Raw genomic sequence first — 19841 nt, 5'->3', positions numbered from 1 at the left:
GCTGAACTTACTCAAAGGACTCAACCAGTTTCTGTACAGAAAGGAAACAGGAAGGAAGGGATGGAGGGATACGGACAAGGATTTCAGGGGCAGTGCTGGAAGAAAGGTGGCATTCAGACCCTAACTTCCATTAAAGGGAAGACAAGGACAATTAGGACAAGAAGGATGAAGTGTTAATAAAATGGCCCAATACTGCCTCTCAGAACCAATTGCTCAGGCAGACAAAACCACCATGAGCATGTGAACCTACCCCATGCCTGTTTTCTTAGTCATTGCTGTGTTATTTTGCTCTTGGTGCTCTTTTCTGCTTGAGAAACGCCTTTAGTTAAATTCAATATGACATTGGAGTTGCAAAGGAACAGGAGGCTACAGTGACAGCCCCTCCTTTTCAGCAGGATGTGCTTCATTCAGGACAAGTGAAGGGGGGGGCGGGTCTGTGAAAAAAGGAGAATACATCACTTACCTTCAAATGCTAGGCATTGAGCCAAATCAACCTTCCCCTCCCAGTGCTTTCTTTGGGGAAGCAATACAGATGGCAGATTAAATCTATCTAGTGGATTATCTCTTAATCCATACAAACTTTTATTTTTTGATCTAAGCAGATATTAAAGCCAACCTTTCAGCTGCTTTGATTCAAGCTTTCACTTTCTCTTCTCCCCCTGAAATATTTTTGCCCTCAAGCCCTCTGTACTTCTCCCCCAACTTAGCTCATGTTTCTCCTTTGTCCTAAAGTCCTCATCCTGCTGCATTTAAGCCACTCTCCATTTTACAGGCAATTTTCTCCAACACCCTCAGCAAGTTCCAGGAATACTTCCTCCTAATTCTTGGGAACCTCTTGAGGGCCTCTCTTGCTGGCCTCCTATCCTCTGTCCCATCTGCAACCACAGAGCAGATCACTTCCTCTTACTCTGTTGTAACTCCTCTGATAAATCTCATATTCAGGTGGCTACTGAAATACTTCCTCTGCTGTGTCTGTTCATGATGGAGAATTCACTGTTTCCTTACTCCCAAAAGGAAAAAGATTTGAGGCATTAGGAATCTGGCATCCAGGATACCGGATACTGCCTGACGGTACTGTCAGCACTGGCAATAATGCCACATTTGTACAAGAGTCTCCAAGCACTTCCCAGTGCCAACCAAAACAATTGTGATTTTTATAATCTATATTTGCTAAGGATAGGACAGCAACAGAAAAAAAGTTTTAAATCAGTGAAGGTTTAAATATAGGCCAACAGATTCCCAGACCAGTGTCTGAGAAAGACAGAATTCAGCTGTAAGGAAGCACCACAGCAGCCAGAGACCCTTTGCTCTCTATGTTGAACGTCCACGTCACCCAAAAGTGACAGGGATGACAAAATTTCTGAAATGGGAGAGAGGATAGGCAAGCTGCACACCAAGGTGAACGAGAAAGGTTAGGCACCAGAGGCTGGAGCAAACCTTTCTAGAATACCAAAGAACTTCATTTTCATGTCTGAAGTATAAAAGTAAGCGATCAGCCAAGGAGAAAGAACATTACAGAGCAGAATGAGAAATGAAGTTGCACAGGAGGATAAGGCAGACGAAGTATTAAATTACTTTTTCCTTAAATGAGGACTGTACACATCACAGAAAATCAGGCTTCTCGTCACCTCCCAGCCCAGGCTCCAAGCCTTAGAGATAGCAGGGGGATGCTTGGCATTGCTGTTCTAAACTTCAGGGTACATATAGTAAATTTATTCTATAAAACCTTGGCTTCTTGCCTAAAAGTCAAGCTACCTTTTTTTTTTTTTTTGGCTAAATGACATATGCTTTTATTAAATTTCTCCTTTACTGCAGGAGGCATGACTAAGAAGGGACTGAGTTTATGGTTGTTGTATTTAATTTTATTCTCAGACACTCCAAGCAGCTGGTACTGGAGCAGGTAACAAGGAAAGAAAGTGTCAAAATGAACACTGTGAGAAGCCCACTCCCCACTCTGACTCAGTTCTTCTGCTCCTGCAGCTGGCAACCTCTCAGGATCCAGACAGGGAGAGCAAAGGAAAGTCTGCTAAGAGTTATGGTTTACAGTGATCCAGAGAAGCATTCAAAATCAGCTCACAAAGCCAATTCACCTCAAAAGTTTGAAAGGCAAAAAGTAAAACTACATACTCTTATGAAGAGCCAAACACATTCAACCACTCATTGAAAGATCAACTTGTTTGCTTTCTGCTCTTCTCTCTCCATATTTAAGCTTTTTTTTAAGTCTTACTTCTTATCTGAGTAAGTGTAATCAGAAACTGTCATCATACAGCCTCTCTGACAGAAAGAAGTCCCAAGTGAGGCTGTGTAATCAACGTTCCTTCCTCCATTAAGGGTTTGGGTATTATACTAATTAATGTTTATCTCACTCTGATTGCTCTTCAAGCCTGATTTGCAGGTGTTTCAGCATTTGCATATTGCCCTGTTCCTGTGATGCTGAATGGTCTTGCAGATTTGAGAGTGATCAAGGTTGCCAGGTTATCCTCATCAGGATCCAGCATATATCACTCTCCACAGGTCATGTTCTCACAATTTCATTTTGATTTTTAATCTCTCATTTCAGAAGGCATTCCCCCCACTGTGAATTAAGTTCATGTACAAACTGGAAAATTAGAAGTTTGACCTACCATCACAGCACCCTTTTCCCTCTTCCCCTGCAGCATGCTCTCCTCTCCAGAAAAGTAGTTTCTCTTTTTTTCTTCATAGGAAAAGGTCACAAACAAGTTCCTCTTTAACCTTCCAAGCTTTTTACTTGTCTCATACCACTGACTGGTCTGAAAGCAGATGTGCTTTTGTTTTTTTAGAAGAAATATATACTAAATAGAAAATCAGTGTATACTACGCAGAAAGTCTGTGTTTGCAAATAAAGTACACCATTAGATTGTTAAACTATACAGGCTAATTTTGTTCAATCTACTTCTTCATTAAAGTGTTAATATACATATACAATATAGGTTCTACCATCACAGTGACAATTTTTGGGAAAGATGACTTTAAGAACTCCATTACTTCTAAAAGAAGCAATGGAAAAAATCATTCTTTACCAATACTGATGGAGTTTCACAGGTGACTTTTGAGTTCTTCCACTGACAGTGGAATTGCTTCCCAAAGCAGAGTCTTGAGATATTTTAGGCAGCTGATGATAGTCAGTACAGAATCATAGAATAGTGTGTCTTGGAAGTGACCCTTAAAAGCCATCTAGTCCAAGCCCTGCACAAGCAGAGACATCATCAGATGATCAAGTCAGTCAGAGCCTTGGCCAACCTGGCCTTGAATACTCTGAGCAACCTGCTCTGGTGTTTTACCAGTCTCATCACAGAATATGATTACATTATATCTAGTCTGAATCTACCCTCTTAATTTAAAACAGTACTCCTTGTCCTATCACAACAGGCTAAGAAATTTGTCCTCATCCTTCTTATAAGTCCCTTAGGTACTGACAGGCTGCAATGAGGTCTTCTCCAAGTCCACTCTTCTCCAGGCTGAACAGCCCCAACTATCTCAGCCCTTCCTCAGAGGAGAGGAGTTGTAGTAACTGATACTGGTACTGTAACCACTAAAAGTTACTAGTGAAGTATAGTTTGTTATCTTTAGAGTTTCCACTCATCCTTGAAATTTTTTTTTTAAGTATTTACTCACTGCAGCTTAATGTTTTGTAGTAATAGCCTTAAGTGTTTTCAGTTTTGTTGTTCTTTTTTAAATCACTTGTCAAAGGAGGGCTAATCCTGTTTGGACAGAATTTTACAAGACCATCAAAAATAAATTTTGTTTCCATGTTGCTTGAAGTAATAGATCTGACTTGGCAGATAGCTTGAGAAGGTGTTTTGGCACCTTGTAACCTTAAATTAATCAACTGTGTGTACACAAAGATTAGGTTTCTCATTCTCCCATCGAAGCTCCATTCTCAGGCTAGCCAAAGACCTTCCTCCCTGTTCCCATTGAAAAGAAAATGTTTATCACTACAGAGTCACAGGAAACATAAGCAGTGGAGAAATGTCCATGTGACCCTGTTGTGAACTATATCTGGGGTAGGGAGAACTAATGCCTTTACAAAGATCTATAATTCCTCTGGATCATTGAGGGTACCATGTCTGATTCTACACAGACCATATTTCTGTTACTCACATTTCAGCTCTGCTTCTGTTATAAGCACCCCTTAAGGCTCTGCTGCCCAGCCAGCTACTCCTTAGCTTCCTTATCACAGTCTTACCAGATTTCTTCCCCACCCCAAACAGCATTTCCACAGCACTTTACTTTTCCAGCTACGGTTTTCAGAAGTGCAGCTCTCAGTTAAACTTTTGCATAATATTAAAGCCCTTTGCAAATATGTAGTATGAAATTAGTTCAAATCCAGCTGGGGAGGAAACAGGATACACTGGTTTAGCAAAGTATTATTCCAGACAAGCAAAAGACACTGAATAAAGATTTTAAAAAATAACAACCAGAAATTTTTCCATAAACTGAAAGAAAATAAATACAAGGATGGGAAATTTTGTACACAGGACAACTTGGGGCTTGATTACAGGCAAATCTTGGACCTTGATAACAACCTTCCAATCCCAAGCATTTGATTTCTTTCTACTACTGTAACAGTCCATGAGATGACTTGCAAAAGCAACTTTCCACACATCTATTACTCAAAAGTGAACACTTTTAATAGCAAACAGACAATATTAGAGATTATTAACATTTCTTGCCAACACAAACTCCTCAGAAACTGAGAAATCCTGAAGGACAAGCCTACCTAACTAGGAGGGAAAATCAGGAAATCTAAACTCATCACTTATTTTAAGTACTTATCCCACCAACATTCCTGTAAAATACTCCAAAGTACATGATTCCAACACAATCTGCCACCCAGAACATACCAGTAATGAGAAAAAAAATAGATTAAAGACTACCGTTAATTGAGGGTTTAAACTGGTCATCCTACTTCCTGTGATCTGTATCAAAAGCCTTCCAAAAAACCCAGGAGTTAAATTCCAACAGATATTATGTCAGATTTGCTATGTTAGAATATTTATGTTTTAAGCAGTATTAATATCTAAGTAACTACAGGCAATTAATCTGATCTTTGCAGCTTCCACAAAAGATTAATGACTTGGATTCAGTTAACACACACAAGCTTAAAACTTCCATTACTTCTCAGCATAAACTTGAGAAGGACATGCAGCCTCTTGGTCTTGTCATAGCACTGATATCAGCCCCAAGAGGACAGGATTTCCTCAGAGGAAGGCACTGCTGGACAGCACTGGCCTAAGACAGACTGCTCTATTGCCCAGCAACAAAGAGCTTTGATGCTCCCCATGTGAAAAAAAGTCAGGCAGGTCTCTGCTCCTGAGAGGTAGGGTTAAGATGGAGAGGGATGCTGAGCTGATGTATCCTGCTCTAAATGATTCCTGATTGCAGTCCAGGCCTGTTCTCCAAGGCTGGGTTCAGTGGGGATGCCCTAGGTCTCAGCCATGGCTCCCTTGTGGGTTTTGCACCCACACATCCCTTGATTGTCCATGAACTGATGAACTCTGCAGTTGCATTCATCAAGTACCCTGCCATAGATAATAGCAAGCAAGCTTCTTTGAGAATGATTGGAAAGAAGAGTTGGCAGAGACTTGTCACATGGGCTATTTTCCAAATTGCCCAAAAAGGGGGGAAGCGGAAGAAAGCTCCCTGTATTTTTTTCTAATTCCCTATATGGAAAGGTATCTTTCTTGTATCATCTTGACATGTTCATTTGAAGAGTTCATACTCAATTGTCATGTCAGCAACAATTCTGAGTGGAAACTGATTAGCTAAAATGGAAACAAAGATCTGGTTGTGGAAATATTTCTTTTTTCATATAGAGTAGGAGACACTTTCACTCCACCTTCAACAAAGTACACCTACAATAAAGTACACCAACAGGTGGATTAATACAGTGCTTTTGAGAGGCCTGCCACTCTCAAAAGCACTGTACCAATCCGCCTGTTCCCACAGAACAACCTCAGAACATCTGCATCTCTGTAGCACTGAAGTAACGAGTTGGACACACTCAGCCAAGTCTCCCACAGTGAACAAGTTTCCTCTCCATCAACACTGCAAGCTACTGCTCTGCAGATCAAAACAGCCAGCTTCCCCAGGTAAGACAGCTCCTTCCTGGAAATGGAAGACAGCTGCCTTATCACAGGAAAGGGAAAATAGAAGGTCACTAAGCGGCAAAGTTCTCATCTTGAAAGCTCTGCCCCTTGATTGACATGGAACAACCAAGGTCATAGAACTTCTCATCACATGCCTGCATAATTACTAAATCACTCTTAAATATATCAGAGAGCCAAGACCTCACTGGAAAGGCAAAGCAAACAAAGAAACCAATGAAGCCTCCTCTGTTGTTGGAGAAAATTGGTAATTAAAAGTCATGAGTGCACCAAAGAGTGAGGGAACAGCAGCACAGTCGCTCCTCAGCACTCAGAAGTGACTTGCATACAAAGCAGCAAGCTTATCGCCCTAGGGAAATTACACAGGGTACTGTGTTAGACAGCAGTAGGGAGAGAAAAAACAGGGAAAAATGGAGACAGAGAAAGAGCAACTCCTGTACTATCAAGAGCTTCATTTACCCCACAGAGAGGGACAGCATTGCCAACCAGGCCCAAGTCTGAGAAGTGCTTTCCACATGTTTATAGCAGCTCTAGAAAGCCTTCTCCCAGCCTTAGATCATTAAGTGTTCCCCTACTTTGAAGAGCACAAATGAAGTAGACCTTGTGTTCAACCTAATCTTCCTCCCTTCCACACACAGCCCTTGCCCAAACAAACACTATTCCAGTGGAAAACCTTTTTACCCTCAATAACCTGAGCTCAGCCTTAGAGACTGCTCTTTCTTCAGAGACTACCCTTCAAAATGTCATTATCAGAAACCACAGAACTTCAATCTACCCTTAAAAAAACCTTTCAAAACTCATAAAAAGACAATATTATAACCCTGCTCACACCAAAAGAAATTAACCTAGATAGTCATAGGACCTGCTGAAATCAAAACATGTGCTTTTACTGATTAGACTATGAGAAGATAAATGCTGATCTGTTTCCTTCCCAACAATATTCCACACCATCTCAGAGCACTGAGATGTCAAAGATGGCACTGGACAGAAAAAGACACCATGTTATCTACCATCATTTGCTAGCAAACACAAGAATCTCTCTGATCTGCTATACTGACAGTCTTAAAGATCTAATCCTAAATATGATCATATGTAAGAGGTGCCAAATCTGGACCAAATCCTTGAAGAGATGAACTTCAATGGATTATGATACTGTGGCAAGAAAGCCAGTCTTACTCTGGGCACTCAGCCCTTCCAACACACAAAAAGGGAAGGGTGAAACACCAGAAGCCTAAAGAGAACCGTTTGTACATTGCAGAGATCAGAACAAAGAGACATTTTCTACTTCACTGCTTCAAGTACAATGACTCAAAAAGACAGATCTTCAAGATACTATAAATTACAATGCCTCCCTTTCAAAACATGAACAAGAAGGAATAAAGGATAAGTGCAGCAGAAGCAGTAATACAATTTGTGGAATAAAAAATTAATAATTTTTTATTCCTTGATAAAAATCAATAAAAATTAATAACCAACAATCTCTGACTAACTGCAGCCATTTCATTATGTTTAACTTTGACAGACTCAAATCTAATAAACTCATATTGAAGTGCATCTGGTCCTTTTTCATCTCTTTTCTGAACTTCCATTGCTTACCAGTGCAATGCCCTTTCCCCTTCACTGCTGCAACCTAAGTACAGCACTCTGTTTTGTAATGCTGCATGCTAAGCACCCAACCCTCCAGGAGAGCACTTTACCTGTTGAAGATATCACCTGACACCTTTTGCAGATAGTGAAGTGCATCTGCCACCTGCTGCACAGCCTCCTCCCTGCGTAGGTCTGGCTGGATCAGGGGCACTGAGTATGTCTGCCCTTCCAAAAAGCGCTTCTGGGCTTCTGTGGCCATTGTATCTAAGGGAAAGAACAAATAGGTCACTACACATTAAACACACTGCCACTTTATCATAGCAGTTATTCAGGGACTTCTACTTTGTGCTCCACTAATTATTTTAGGAAAGCATTTGCAACAGAATTGGTAAGCTGAGGAGAAAGGCACAAGTAGTCAGACTGACATATTGGATTTTTAATACATTCAAGGCAGCTACGGTGAGGTGAGACTCTCTTGCTTATATGAATGTTCTTGGAAACCACAATTTTATTTTAGCATGCTACTTAACAAATCTCTGCTCAGTATTGTGCTGAAAACAAAGACCAGAGTTAGAAGCAAAGTCGGTTCAGAGTGGCAATAAGACTCATCACAAATCACCCTGTCCCCTCCTCCCTTTCCTCATATTCCACGTGGCTATATTTCAGGTCATCCAACCCTATTAGCAAAAGGCAATATTTCACCTTACACTTCTGCTCCAAGAAACACACCATCAGGCCTTCCAAGAACAGAAGCCATGAAATTACAAGGCATGCATGGGCACACACCCCTTGCTCCAAGTAGGTTAATTAGAGTTCTTCCATTCTGAGACACCCAGGAGCTCTTTGTTACTTCTGGACTGGATTTTTCCTTAGTAACTATCTTGAAAGAAGCCTCCATATTTTAAAATCCTTTCATATCTCAAGCCTAACCAGTCACCAAAATGTTTCAGTTGTGTGCCACACACCACAGCTGTATGCACACTTTTGGAAGCAGTGGGCCAATACCACTGCTCTATAGCTCAGCCAGGAGAATCTCACCCACCACCCATGTTTCCATCCTGCGCTTTGTTCACCTCTCCCTCAGCAATTCCCAAGAAGTTCGCCTCCCATGTCTTTACTCGCAAAAATAACAAAAAAATTCCTGTGACTTGGAAGAACATAAAGAGGGAAAAAAAAATCCATTTCTCTGAGTACATTAGAAATTGCAAACTCTCAAACACATAACTATTAGGATATTCTAAATATGAACAGTGTAGAGGATCCATACAGTTTTCTAACCCAAACTCTACTGTTAGGTCTACACAACTCTTTCCAAATTTGTTTTGTCAGTGTCTCTACTCATTCAGGCTGTAAAAAAACAGGTGCTCATTACAGGGTTTCATCACACAGAGCTCCGTACATCTGCGTAAGAAATTAAGCTGAGGAGAAGCAAAACAAAGCAGGATGAAAAACCAAGGTATGAGAAACAGACAGGGATATCTCAGGATGCACTGCATTCCCCGTGTGGTACTTGGAAGTCTGCAGGAGCTAGTTCAAGAGAGCAGTGCTGGGTGCAACATGCTTCCTGGCTCTATAGCAGTGCAGGCTGAGAATGACACAGAAAGACAGCCCATACTGGAGAAATTCGCAAATCAGGAGCCTGAAGAGAGACAGTCACAACACAAAAAACCAGTTTAATACGTGAAAATTAGAGCAGTCTTCACACATTCCTTCAATTCTCTATCTTGCCTCACAAAACAGAGATAACAGATTTGACTTGTCTGCAGTCATTTCTGTATATTTAAGAAACACCACCCTCTCCAAATTTTTCCTTTAAGATGATACCATGGGTAGGAAAAGCTTTCTGTAAATTTGATGTGGCTGTTATTTAAGGGTACTCTTCTGGGATGTGGGGTTTGCCGAGTTGTTTTGGGGTTCTTTTGTGGGGGTGTTTAGTAATGAATCATGAGATGTGAGGGTACGTAGAAGCCTTTCCACAGTTAACAAATTTGCAAGATCAAGCCCAGCCATTAGAAAGTTGGCTCTACTGCCAGTCTAGGAAGCCTAGACCTACTCTGTTTCATTTCATGCATCACTGGCAGCAAGACTCTATATCTGCAGTCTTTAGCAGCAATGTTTGCACACTGATTAGTCTTCTTGACTGGGCCTACTCTGCAGACAGGAAATTATTATTTAGAGCTGTAAAGCATACAAGCTAATCTGAGATGAGTACAGCTAATTTTGAGACAGCAGTTTCTGATCTGCTGACCACAATCAAGCTTCAATACTTTTCCTTTCAAATCTACCATTTGACTGTCACCACGGAATAAAGTGACAAGATAACATAGCCAGGATGTGGTTATGAGTTACTCTGGCCCTAGCATTAAAAGGGGTTTATAATCCTCCCTGTAACTGGTCAAAACTCTACTGTTGCATCAGTGCTCCTGATGTTTGGGATGCCTATTTTTAACTGCATCAGTTCAATGACCCAATTTACTGCAGCCAGATAAACAGCTGTAATTGTCCAGTCATTAAACATAGTGGGAAGCAGGGGCAAGAAGGAAATTTCTGAAACTTGTTTCATTATCAAAACCATTCCTGTGTAAAGGTAATCCTAAGAAAGTCAAGATTTTCACCTCTTGAGGCCAGATAAGATTATGCAGCCCCAATATGATCTCTCAGACTCTCACTAATCCTAATTCTCCTGGTGTCCTTCCTAAAACCAAGCTCAGTTCAGCTGCTGACTGCCAGATGCTCCCACCTGGGAGCAGCGATCCTCCAGCTACTCTCCCAAACATTCATTTCCCCACAGTCAGAAACTACAGACTCTCCTTCAGGTCCCACTGCTCCCTTGCAAAGAGAGGGGCACCCAGTACTGGACAAAGCAGGAAAATCCCTGGGTTTTTCTGAGAACGCTCCTGCTCACACTGTCACAGTTTGTCTGTCGGTCAACATCAGCTTCACAGGCTCTCCATGAAGGCTCTCAAAGGAGCTTCAGATTCTCACCTTTCCTGAAACAAACAGTGGAAAAATATGGCAAATTCTGGAAATTACTGCCAGAGACAGATACAAGACAATTCCTTCTGTGCAAGAGAACAGGTTTTATAGCAAGGAGGAGGGAAAACAGCAACAATTTAATGACTAGACTTGGGCAAAATCCCATGCTGCAACTGCTACTTGTTACCTCCTAGGACCAAACTAACTGGAGAAATAAGCCAGTTTTACAAACAATTTGAGTAAGGGCCACCACTTGGTTAGAATAAAAGGAGAATTGCTTCACTTAACAGAGAGAGACTGCAAGAATAAGGAATATTTTAAAAGGGAAATTTCAAAATATTCCCAGCAGAAGTCAGGAAGGAAAGACTGAACATCACTCAGTAAGACTGACTCATCCTTTATCTCAAAGCCCAGTGCATTAAGAAGGAAGCAGCACATTTTCTTGCCATGTTCCACTATCAGAATTAGTACATAAAAAATAAAGGAGTGCTGGGTGTTAAAATATGTCAACTCTTCTAACCTATCCAATGGGTGCCAAGCCTTCATGTAACATGAACGCAAAGGTGCAAATAAACTGCTTCTATCTTACATATAGAAGGGACTTCCAGCAAAACAATAAACTGGTTCCAGTATCACTCCAGAATCTTACAGAGGGTGTGTTTCTCTAGGAAGTACAGCAATGCTGGAATTATGACAGCTGACATTAAATACTCTGATGCTACAGTGAGAAACTGACACGTGCCCAAAGAAAGTATGAGTCACAAAAACAGATGTCAGATCACCCAAGAGATTTATTTAATCATTAGTGGTGTGACCACCAATACGTCACACAAAGTAGAAGAAACAGCAACACAGTTTTTTTTTTTGTTTTGTTTTGGTGGGGTTTTTTTTGTCATCAAAGAGGCTCTGGAAAAGAACAAAAGAGCTGCAGCATCTGGGGGCTCCAGCCATTTTTTATTCAATTGTTTTTTCTATGTCAACTTTCATGATCAAGACAAATATGTTCTGGTGTTATATAATAACCTCATTTACCTTATTAAAGTGAAAACAAAGAGAAAAAGTTTGTTTTTTCTCTGCACCACCTGCTTCCAAGTGCAATGTTCTGTTTTGGAAGTTCTGACTAAAGCTACTGACTGCTTAGATTTGCACTTCTGCCTTAAGCTGTCTGTGCCTTTCACCTCAGGCAAGGTGGTCCAAAGCTCCTCAGGGCTAGTGGCTATTCCTCCACAGTCAAAGCTGTTCTCTCCCTCTCAGTTCCAACACTCACACTTGCAAAGCTGAGAGAAACAGCAGGAGTGGGAAACACAATCAGTCTCTGCCAGACTGTCTCGCCTCTCTGGAAGACACAAACCTGGACAGATACAGGCTGAGCACTCCAGGGTCTCCAGGCATTTGGAACCAACAACTGGGCTTACTCTTCACTCACCACAGCAAAGTCTAATACTTGGAGGGACATGTGGAGCCCTGCCCCTGGAAAAGAAAGTATATAATTCACTGCTCTGGATAGGTAGAGAAACACTCCACCTGCTTTCCTCACCTCTCTCCATAAGAATAAAACTTCTTATGTTAAGGCAAGCCCAAAAGAATTTGCTACAGAGCAAACAGAGTTTGTAAAAGAAGCAGCACTTCCCTAAGTTCTTTAGAAAATACCGCTCTATGGAGGATTGACCACTGGGATGATAATCTAAAAACTAAACAACCCCACAACCTTAAAATATTTTCGTTTTTCAAAGGAACATAAACAAAGGCAGTATTAAAAATATAGTTTGGCTTCCCTTAATACAGGGAGAATGTAAAGCTGTACACAAGCACTTACCAGATGTGTACTTTGCTATGAAAATAAAGAGAGAATAAGGTAAGCAATCAACAACACCTGATTCCTTACATGTTTCAAGAAGCTAAAAAGAGCAGGCTCAGGGGAGAAGATGGACTAAATACTTTGAAAAAAATCAGCACATATACTTCAAAGCTACAATGGTTGCTTTAGCAATTACTGTGCTGCTGCTGCTTTTTCTTCCAGTGCACTAGAAAGGCAGCAAAAACTAGGGCCTTTAATTCCCACAGGCAGTAACATCTCCAGAAAGAAGTGGCAGGCTATCTCTAACCCTATGTTTTTGTAGGATCCTAATAAAAGATCAATGCCTTGTAGCCACCTGTGAGGACATAGGGAACAGCAATATGTAATAAAACAAGTCTGAGTATCCCTCACCACACACCACTATCACCAGTATGATTCCAAAGTGGGAACAGACCAAACCACAAATGAGCTGCAGTTTAAGATCAAACATATTCAAAAGATGGAGCAGACAGGCTCTGGGCATAGCTTATCAAAAAGTGACAGAGGAAAGTTACATCCATAACTTGGTTAACCATGAGAAGTCATCCCAAATTCCTCCCTGAGAGTAATTTCTTACATGTAATACTTTCTACCATGTTTACCTGGACAAACATTTTCCCATGGTCAAATCTACTAGCATATTCAAGTCATACCTTGATTGTTCTGGAAGCTTGCCTAGAGGCTATCCAAACAAAATATCAGACTTAAATCCTCTAAGGAAAAAATAAGAACAATATAAAAAGTTAATTATACCACCTTGCCCTCCACAGATAAAGCACACTCCTGTGAGGTTACCAGCTGCAAAACCAGAGAACAGTATTTTAAAAAGAGACTTGAAAAAGCAATATATGCCATTGCATGTGAAATGGCAGGATATGGCAGTGTGTGCACACACACAGATGTAGACACTGAAACAAAAGCTAAATCACTCAAATGCAGCACAGGAGCCTACATACAAGTCCTATTATTATGCAGCATACAATCATTTTGCCCTGTGCTGACATTCATGGGAGGGGATGAAATTTAGTCCTCCACAGAGCACACAAGAGGTAACTATCCTGGGTAGGACAGCAGGATGCATTTCCAGCAGTGAGATGAGAGGTTCACCACAGTCCCTGCGCTAATCCAACTTTACTCTTTTTTTCAGGAAGCAAGGTGGGGACAGGAGAGAAGCACGTTGGTAAGTTAAGAGGATGAAAGGTCTATTTATATTTTTAATTAACCATCTTCTACAATGTTATTAAGCAGCAATCAGAGATGCAGATGCTGCTGATTTGATTGGCAAGAAGTACACTGTGCTGTATATTAAGGAACTCTGCCCCTATAAATAGGTCTAATCAGCATCTGAAGGCTGGAAGGCAGCGATGAAAGAAAGCATTAATAAGACCCTAATTAGGCCCTGTAACAGGCTGTACCCCACCAGGGTGCTCATGTTACTAGATGTCTCTTATAGTAGCACGCTCAAACTCCTTTGTAGATGTTACTGCTTTGGTCTTAAGACCTCTAGTAGCTGTTTTAGACAAGAGTGGAGTTTCTCCATCTTTGGAGTGCTTGGCATTGGCTGTGATTTTGCCTCCCAGGGCTATTTCTGGAACTAAATGACTCTGTCCATTCCAGCTGTCCCACCCTGCCCATTATCAAGGAGTGAATTAAACAGAGGAGCTGGAGTTCCCCAGGCACAGAAACTGGCAACAGGTGCAGGAAAAGTGAAAACTTGAGAAGCCATCATTCTCCCTCCCTCTCAGCAGCAGGAGCATACCATGGCCCAATCTACAGCACAAGGTTACTTTAGCCACACCTGTAAAAACCATTTCTGCTCCTCCCCTCCAGCTTTAGAGGATACTTACTCAACTTCAACCTTTCAGCCTATCCTTACAGTATAGTATTACCTCAGAAGAACACCAGCAACAAAAACTCTGCGCAGAAAATGAATCCTACAGGGCATCTCCTGCTCCCACAACTGCTCATTGATATGGGATGACCTGACCAGCCAAACCCTTTTCAAAAGGAGTCAGCCTCACATCCCACCATGGCCCTGCAGAAGCAGTAGAGCACTGAGGCACCTGACAATCAGCAGGACTATCTGAAGAAAAGCATCTATCAAAAATCTGCTTCTGAAAGCATGAGACCAGCATTTAAGGCACCTCCTTCTCAAGAAGCCAGAGCCTGTTAAAAACACCTTTGGCTCAGACACTTTGCTTTGAAAGAAATAGCTGTGGCAGCTACTGTAGGTGAAATCTGGAGACTTCTGCTCACCCAAAAAACTACTCAGAGCCACTTAGATTTGTTGGTTTGTCACTACTGGCGTATTTCACTCAGGCTTAAGAGAAAGAACCAAAATTTGAGATCTCGGAGCCCAGCTTTACAATAGCATGTGGCAACTCCTTAGTAAAATAATTGACATTTAAAGATGGATTAGATACAACAATTTACATTGACTCTCCAGAGAGAGAATGCTGTAACTTTTTTTTTAAGAGACTCTGAAAAGTAGAGACTTAAAAGAATTTATAGGTGCACTTCAATCCTGCCAGCTCCATAAGCTAAGACCCCCTCTAAGCCACTACTGTCTTCAGGACAATCTTTCCCCTCAACACAGAGCTCTGTTTTGCAAAGCACAGGCAGCCTCCCTCCCTGCATCACCTGACTGATAAAGCCCTGTCCTCTAAGCACAGGCTGAAATTTACTTCCTCCAGCTGGATATATAACACTCATTTTGACAGACAGATTTTGATATCTAAAGTTAATCAGATAACCCCCTTTTTGACTGCCACCTTTGGCTCTCATCACTAATGGAGACAAACTAATGCTGTAATGAACAATTGATCTGATTCCAGGGCAGAACAACAAACACTCTAATAATTGCCTGCCTTACCTTCCTATCACTATTTATTATAAAGGAAGACTATACAAATAGCTTAGCTATACCTGCTATACAAACATCAAAACTAAAGTTGAAAATCTCATCCCAAACATCCAGACAGAGCTCCTTCTCTGATTTCCTAAATGGGGCACTTTGGTTTTGTATGCCTGAAGCACACAGAAGGCCCTGGCTATGCATAGTCCTCTAGAGAGCCATTTTTCTGCAATAAGTTCTCTTAAACAATGGAACTCCAATGCCAGGTTAACCAGAATGCTGCTGTAGAGCTTCCTGCAGAATGGCTGGAGCTTCTCATTCTAACAGACCACAGCAATACTTACTTCCAGAAACACACCATGTCCAAAAAAATAAAAAAGAAGAAGAAAAAAAAAATCCAGCCCTCTAATTTTCTGATGCAAAATCAGCTCCACCCTTCTGCAGAGGGACCTCAGCTGCAGATCTAACCACTGCCACAAACCATAGCTTGCAGTGTCCTGGTTTTCACCTCCACATTCAGTACTCTCTGCTCCAAAGTTCTGGAGTTTTACAGCCCCCATGTGCAGTATTACAATAAAGCCTTAGACACTCAGTTAAGGAAACAACTAAACCAAATCAGCGACCAGATCAGTTCCTGCCTGTTTTATACATTCAAAAGCAAAGGCAATGCTTGCACTTCTAGAAGATGACAGGAGAACTCACTAAATAAGTAATGTCTTCAAGTCTATTCACATTTGCTAGAAGGAATACCCCTACAGAGTTGCCTGATTGACAGGAGCAGATGAAAAGCTGGGTCAAAAAAATGACACCTGGATGAACTATTTTCTGGGAAAGGTTATCTCGTGAGGGAGTGATTAGCTGCAGAAATTGCTTTTCTCAGTGATAAAAATTATTCCCTTCAATCTCTTACACCACAGCCATGGGAAACATAACAATTTCAGACACAGTCCTCTTCTTCCTCTGCACATTATTTTAATCTAAAAAAATGTTATAAAAAAAAAAACTGCCTTGCTTTCAGGAATACCTCAACACTATTTTTCCCCAGCCCTCAATTTCTACCCTTCCCTTTCACTCCCCAAGATGAGCTTGATGTAATCACAGTCACCTGGTATTCCCAGAAACCAGATTGCAGAGCAGTCCCCAGGAATTACCAGCTTTCAGTTTTCTGGCCCAAGAACTCCAGACCTGAGAGAACAGCACTCTGTACCTGAAGGAATGAAGATTTAAAACTCAGTTTAAATATCTGGAGTGATAGAAGAAGGACAGATGCTTAGAATAGCAGCCTGTGCTGCTCTAGGAGTACCTCAGGCACTCTTCTGCCTCAGGGCTCTGGAGGTGTGGCTGTTTCCCCGCCATTCAAAGCATCCCAGTAATACAGAGATATATCAGGCACCTACTACATCCTAGCTTTACTACTTAGACAAGACAAACATAATGAAATATCAGGAGAACCTATTAGCCAGCCTTCCTAAAATGAAGTCTAAGCAAGGGCAAGTTGGCTGGAGCACCTCTGATTCCCAGAAAACTGTCATGCAGAAAAGTCTCTACAAGGACATGCCAAAGCCACTTTGCTTCCAGGCCTTGCCTCTGGCAAGAGCAGCACTCTTTGCTCCAGGAAGGCTCTGTATTTCAGGGAACTGACAAGGAACGGGGGCAGTTCTAACTTCTACCTCCAGGACAGGTGAGCCCAGTCCGCACATCACGGCCAGCAACACCCACCATGCAACCTCCATGAAATAAAGAGCTCATTCCAAGCAAACTCCCAACTGACATTTGCCTCAATCACATGAAATGCCACAACCACATTCAGCACTATCCCACTTCCTCGTTGGAAGCTGCACTGTGACTTGTACAGAGTCAACAATTAGCCTCTCTGCACAGGGATAAAGAGCCTCCTCTTCGGAAAGAGATCTTTGGGAAAATCCAGGTGCCATTCAACCATTCAATATCGGAACCACATTTAACAACCAAAAAAGAAAAGAAAAAACCCAAACAAAACACAAAACCCCCAAACAAACAAACAAAAAGAAGGAGGGAAACCTTATCACATGATTTCCTGTTGATTACTAAAATAAATACTGTCACTGACCGTCACTGCTGGATGTGAATTCACAATGTTCCCTACATCCATCAGCATCCTTTGTACACAGCTAGGTCTAGTAGTCCTATGGTCTTCTTATTGCTGGCCAACACATTCTTTACTTTGAACACAGAAAAACATTATTCCAATAATTGCATCAGCAAATTGGGTTCACTTGCAAACACTGACAATATGGTTTTATTTGACAAATCATTTCAATCAACACAACTGCTGGCCTGAGAACAGTACAAAGTACTATTTGTACTACAAATAATACAACTACTTGGAATAGTACAAAACACCCCGACTATCGGCTTGCAATAGTTGACTTTCTGAGGAAAAATCACCTAACACACAATCCCATGTCTTTCTCAGACACCTCCTCCTCTTTTTTTGCTCCTCCCTTCTGGCTGCAACATATCCCGTCTGTCCCTACAGATTACCTGATCTACACTGAAAAGAGGCATTGCCCTTGCCATTCCCTGAAACAGTGTGTGGAACTCAGGAGTCCTGTATGTCACTGCCAACTTGACAATTCCATGCTCCAAGTCTGCCAGGCAGATCTCCCAATCCATGTCATGGCTCGGCACGGAAGCACCACGTAACAATCACAGAATGGCTCAGGCTGGAAGGGACCTCAGTGGGTCACCCGGTCCAACCCCTGCTCAAGCAGCCATCCTAGAGCACCTGGCACAGGACTGCACCCAAATGGTTCTTGAATATCCAGTGAGGGAGACTCTACAACCTGTTTGGAAAATCCTTTTTCTGGGCTGAGCCTGCGCTCACAAGAGAGACGCTTCAGCCCCTTAACCAACTCCGCCGCCCCCTGCTGGAGCTCCATGTGTCACACGCCCTGAGGAGCCCAACCTGGACACAGGGGCAGGATCACCTCCCTCGACCTGCAGGCAACGCTCTTCCTAACGCCCCCAGGACGAGAAGTGCAACGCACCATTGTCCCTCCCTCACAAGCGCTGCCAAGCTCTTCTGCCCAACAGACGTGACAGGCCGCAGCTTCTGCACAGCCCTCCGCGGAGCCCGGCGCGGAGCCCGGCGGAGCCGCGGCTGCTCTCCGGGGCCGCTCCCGGTGCCGCTCCCGGGCCGTCCCCCCGCCCCGCCGGCTGCCGGGGCTCTGCGGGACCGGGCTCGGCCCCGCTCCCGGTGCCGCTCCCGGGCCGTCCCCCCGCCCCGCCGGCCGCCGGGGCTCTGCGGGACCGGGTTCGGCCCCGCTCCCGGTGCCGCTCCCGGGCCGTCCCCCGCCCCGCCGGCTGCCGGGGCTCTGCGGGACCAGCCCCGGCCCCGCTCCCGGTGCCGTCCCCCCGCCCCGCCGGCCGCCGGGGCTCTGCGGGACCGGCCCCGGCCCCGCCCCGCCCGCTCCTCACCTGCCTCCCGCGCCCCGCGCCGCTCCCGCCCCCGCGGCGCGTCACGTCCGCCCGGGCACGGCGGCCCCGCCGAGCCCGGCCCGGGAGGAAGTGAGGCAATGGTGGGATGGGCTCGGCTGCCCCGGGATCAGCGGGTTCCGCTCCTGACCTCGCGCAGGGCATTGCCACCATCACCGTCTAAACGCTCCTCGAGCTCTGGCAGGCTGGTGCTGTGCCCACTGCCCTGGGGAGCTGTTCCAGTGCCCAGCCACCCCCTGGGGGAAAAACCTTTTTGTAATACCCAACCTAAACCTGCCCTGGCACAGCTCCAGGCCATTCCTTTGGCTCCTGTCGCTGTCACCACGGAGAAAAGACCAGTGCGTGACCCCCTCTTCCCCTCTCAGCAAAGTTGGACATCACCATGAGGTCTCCCCTCAGTCTCCTCCGGGCTGAACACACCAAGTGCCCTCAGCTGCTCCTCACAGGCTTCCACTCCAGACCCTTCACCATCCTCTTGGCCCTCCTTTGGACACTCTCAAATAATTCCAGCCCGACTTCACCTGGCTGCTTCTCTTCCATGTTATCTGGTAGAGAGCATGGCAAGCAAAAAGGGGAATCTCTGACTCACGCTCTTCTCCACTGCTCATGTTTAGAGTTGGGCAATTTAAAAGCTGATTTAACAAATACAGAATTTTGTTGTACTAGTTTGTTGCTGCGTGGCTTTCACGCTTCCCTTTGCGCACACATTCTAGCAACCAAGGTCTCCCAGCACAGACGTTCATGAACAATGAATTGCGAGACCTCATCTGTAAACATTAAACCCACACTTTAAAGGACTAGGTGCTGCACATGACAGAGGTATTTGAATGTTTTTCCACTTCAGGATTAGAAACCATTTCTCAAAACTTAGGTAAACAGTTGCAACTTCACACCATTTGAATAGCAAATACCAGCTTTTGGAGGCACCAGGGAACACTTGTGATTGATATGAAGCATTAAAAGCAGTGCACAGGGGAAAAAA

The 19841-nt window shown here is 43.3% G+C and overlaps 1 protein-coding gene across 4 annotated transcripts in view; it reads right to left on the bottom strand.

Annotated features, from left to right (window-relative positions):
- Positions 1-18933, bottom strand: part of WASHC1 (WASH complex subunit 1) — a 33145-nt gene extending 14212 nt beyond the window's left edge. Inside the window, exons 1-4 of one of the 4 annotated variants that reach the window (XM_030263660.4) lie at positions 18842-18933; positions 16488-16589; positions 12043-12161; positions 7826-7979 (exon numbers count right to left, since the gene is read on the bottom strand). In XM_030263660.4, the coding sequence (XP_030119520.4) occupies positions 7826-7974 (149 nt within the window). In that variant the 5' untranslated portion in view covers positions 7975-7979; positions 12043-12161; positions 16488-16589; positions 18842-18933. Of the gene's footprint in view, positions 1-250; positions 435-7825; positions 7980-12042; positions 12162-16487; positions 16590-18841 lie in introns of those variants that run through there. The other 3 variants (XM_030263658.4, XM_030263661.4, XM_032746415.3) reach the window with 3 other exon arrangements.
- Positions 18934-19841: the final 908 nt, after the last annotated feature.

This window comes from Taeniopygia guttata, chromosome 1A (genome assembly GCF_048771995.1).
Source record: "Taeniopygia guttata chromosome 1A, bTaeGut7.mat, whole genome shotgun sequence".
Classification (NCBI taxonomy): Eukaryota; Metazoa; Chordata; class Aves; order Passeriformes; family Estrildidae; genus Taeniopygia; species Taeniopygia guttata.
Note: the sequence above shows the minus strand (reverse complement) of the source record. Positions and strands in the feature narration are given on the sequence as shown.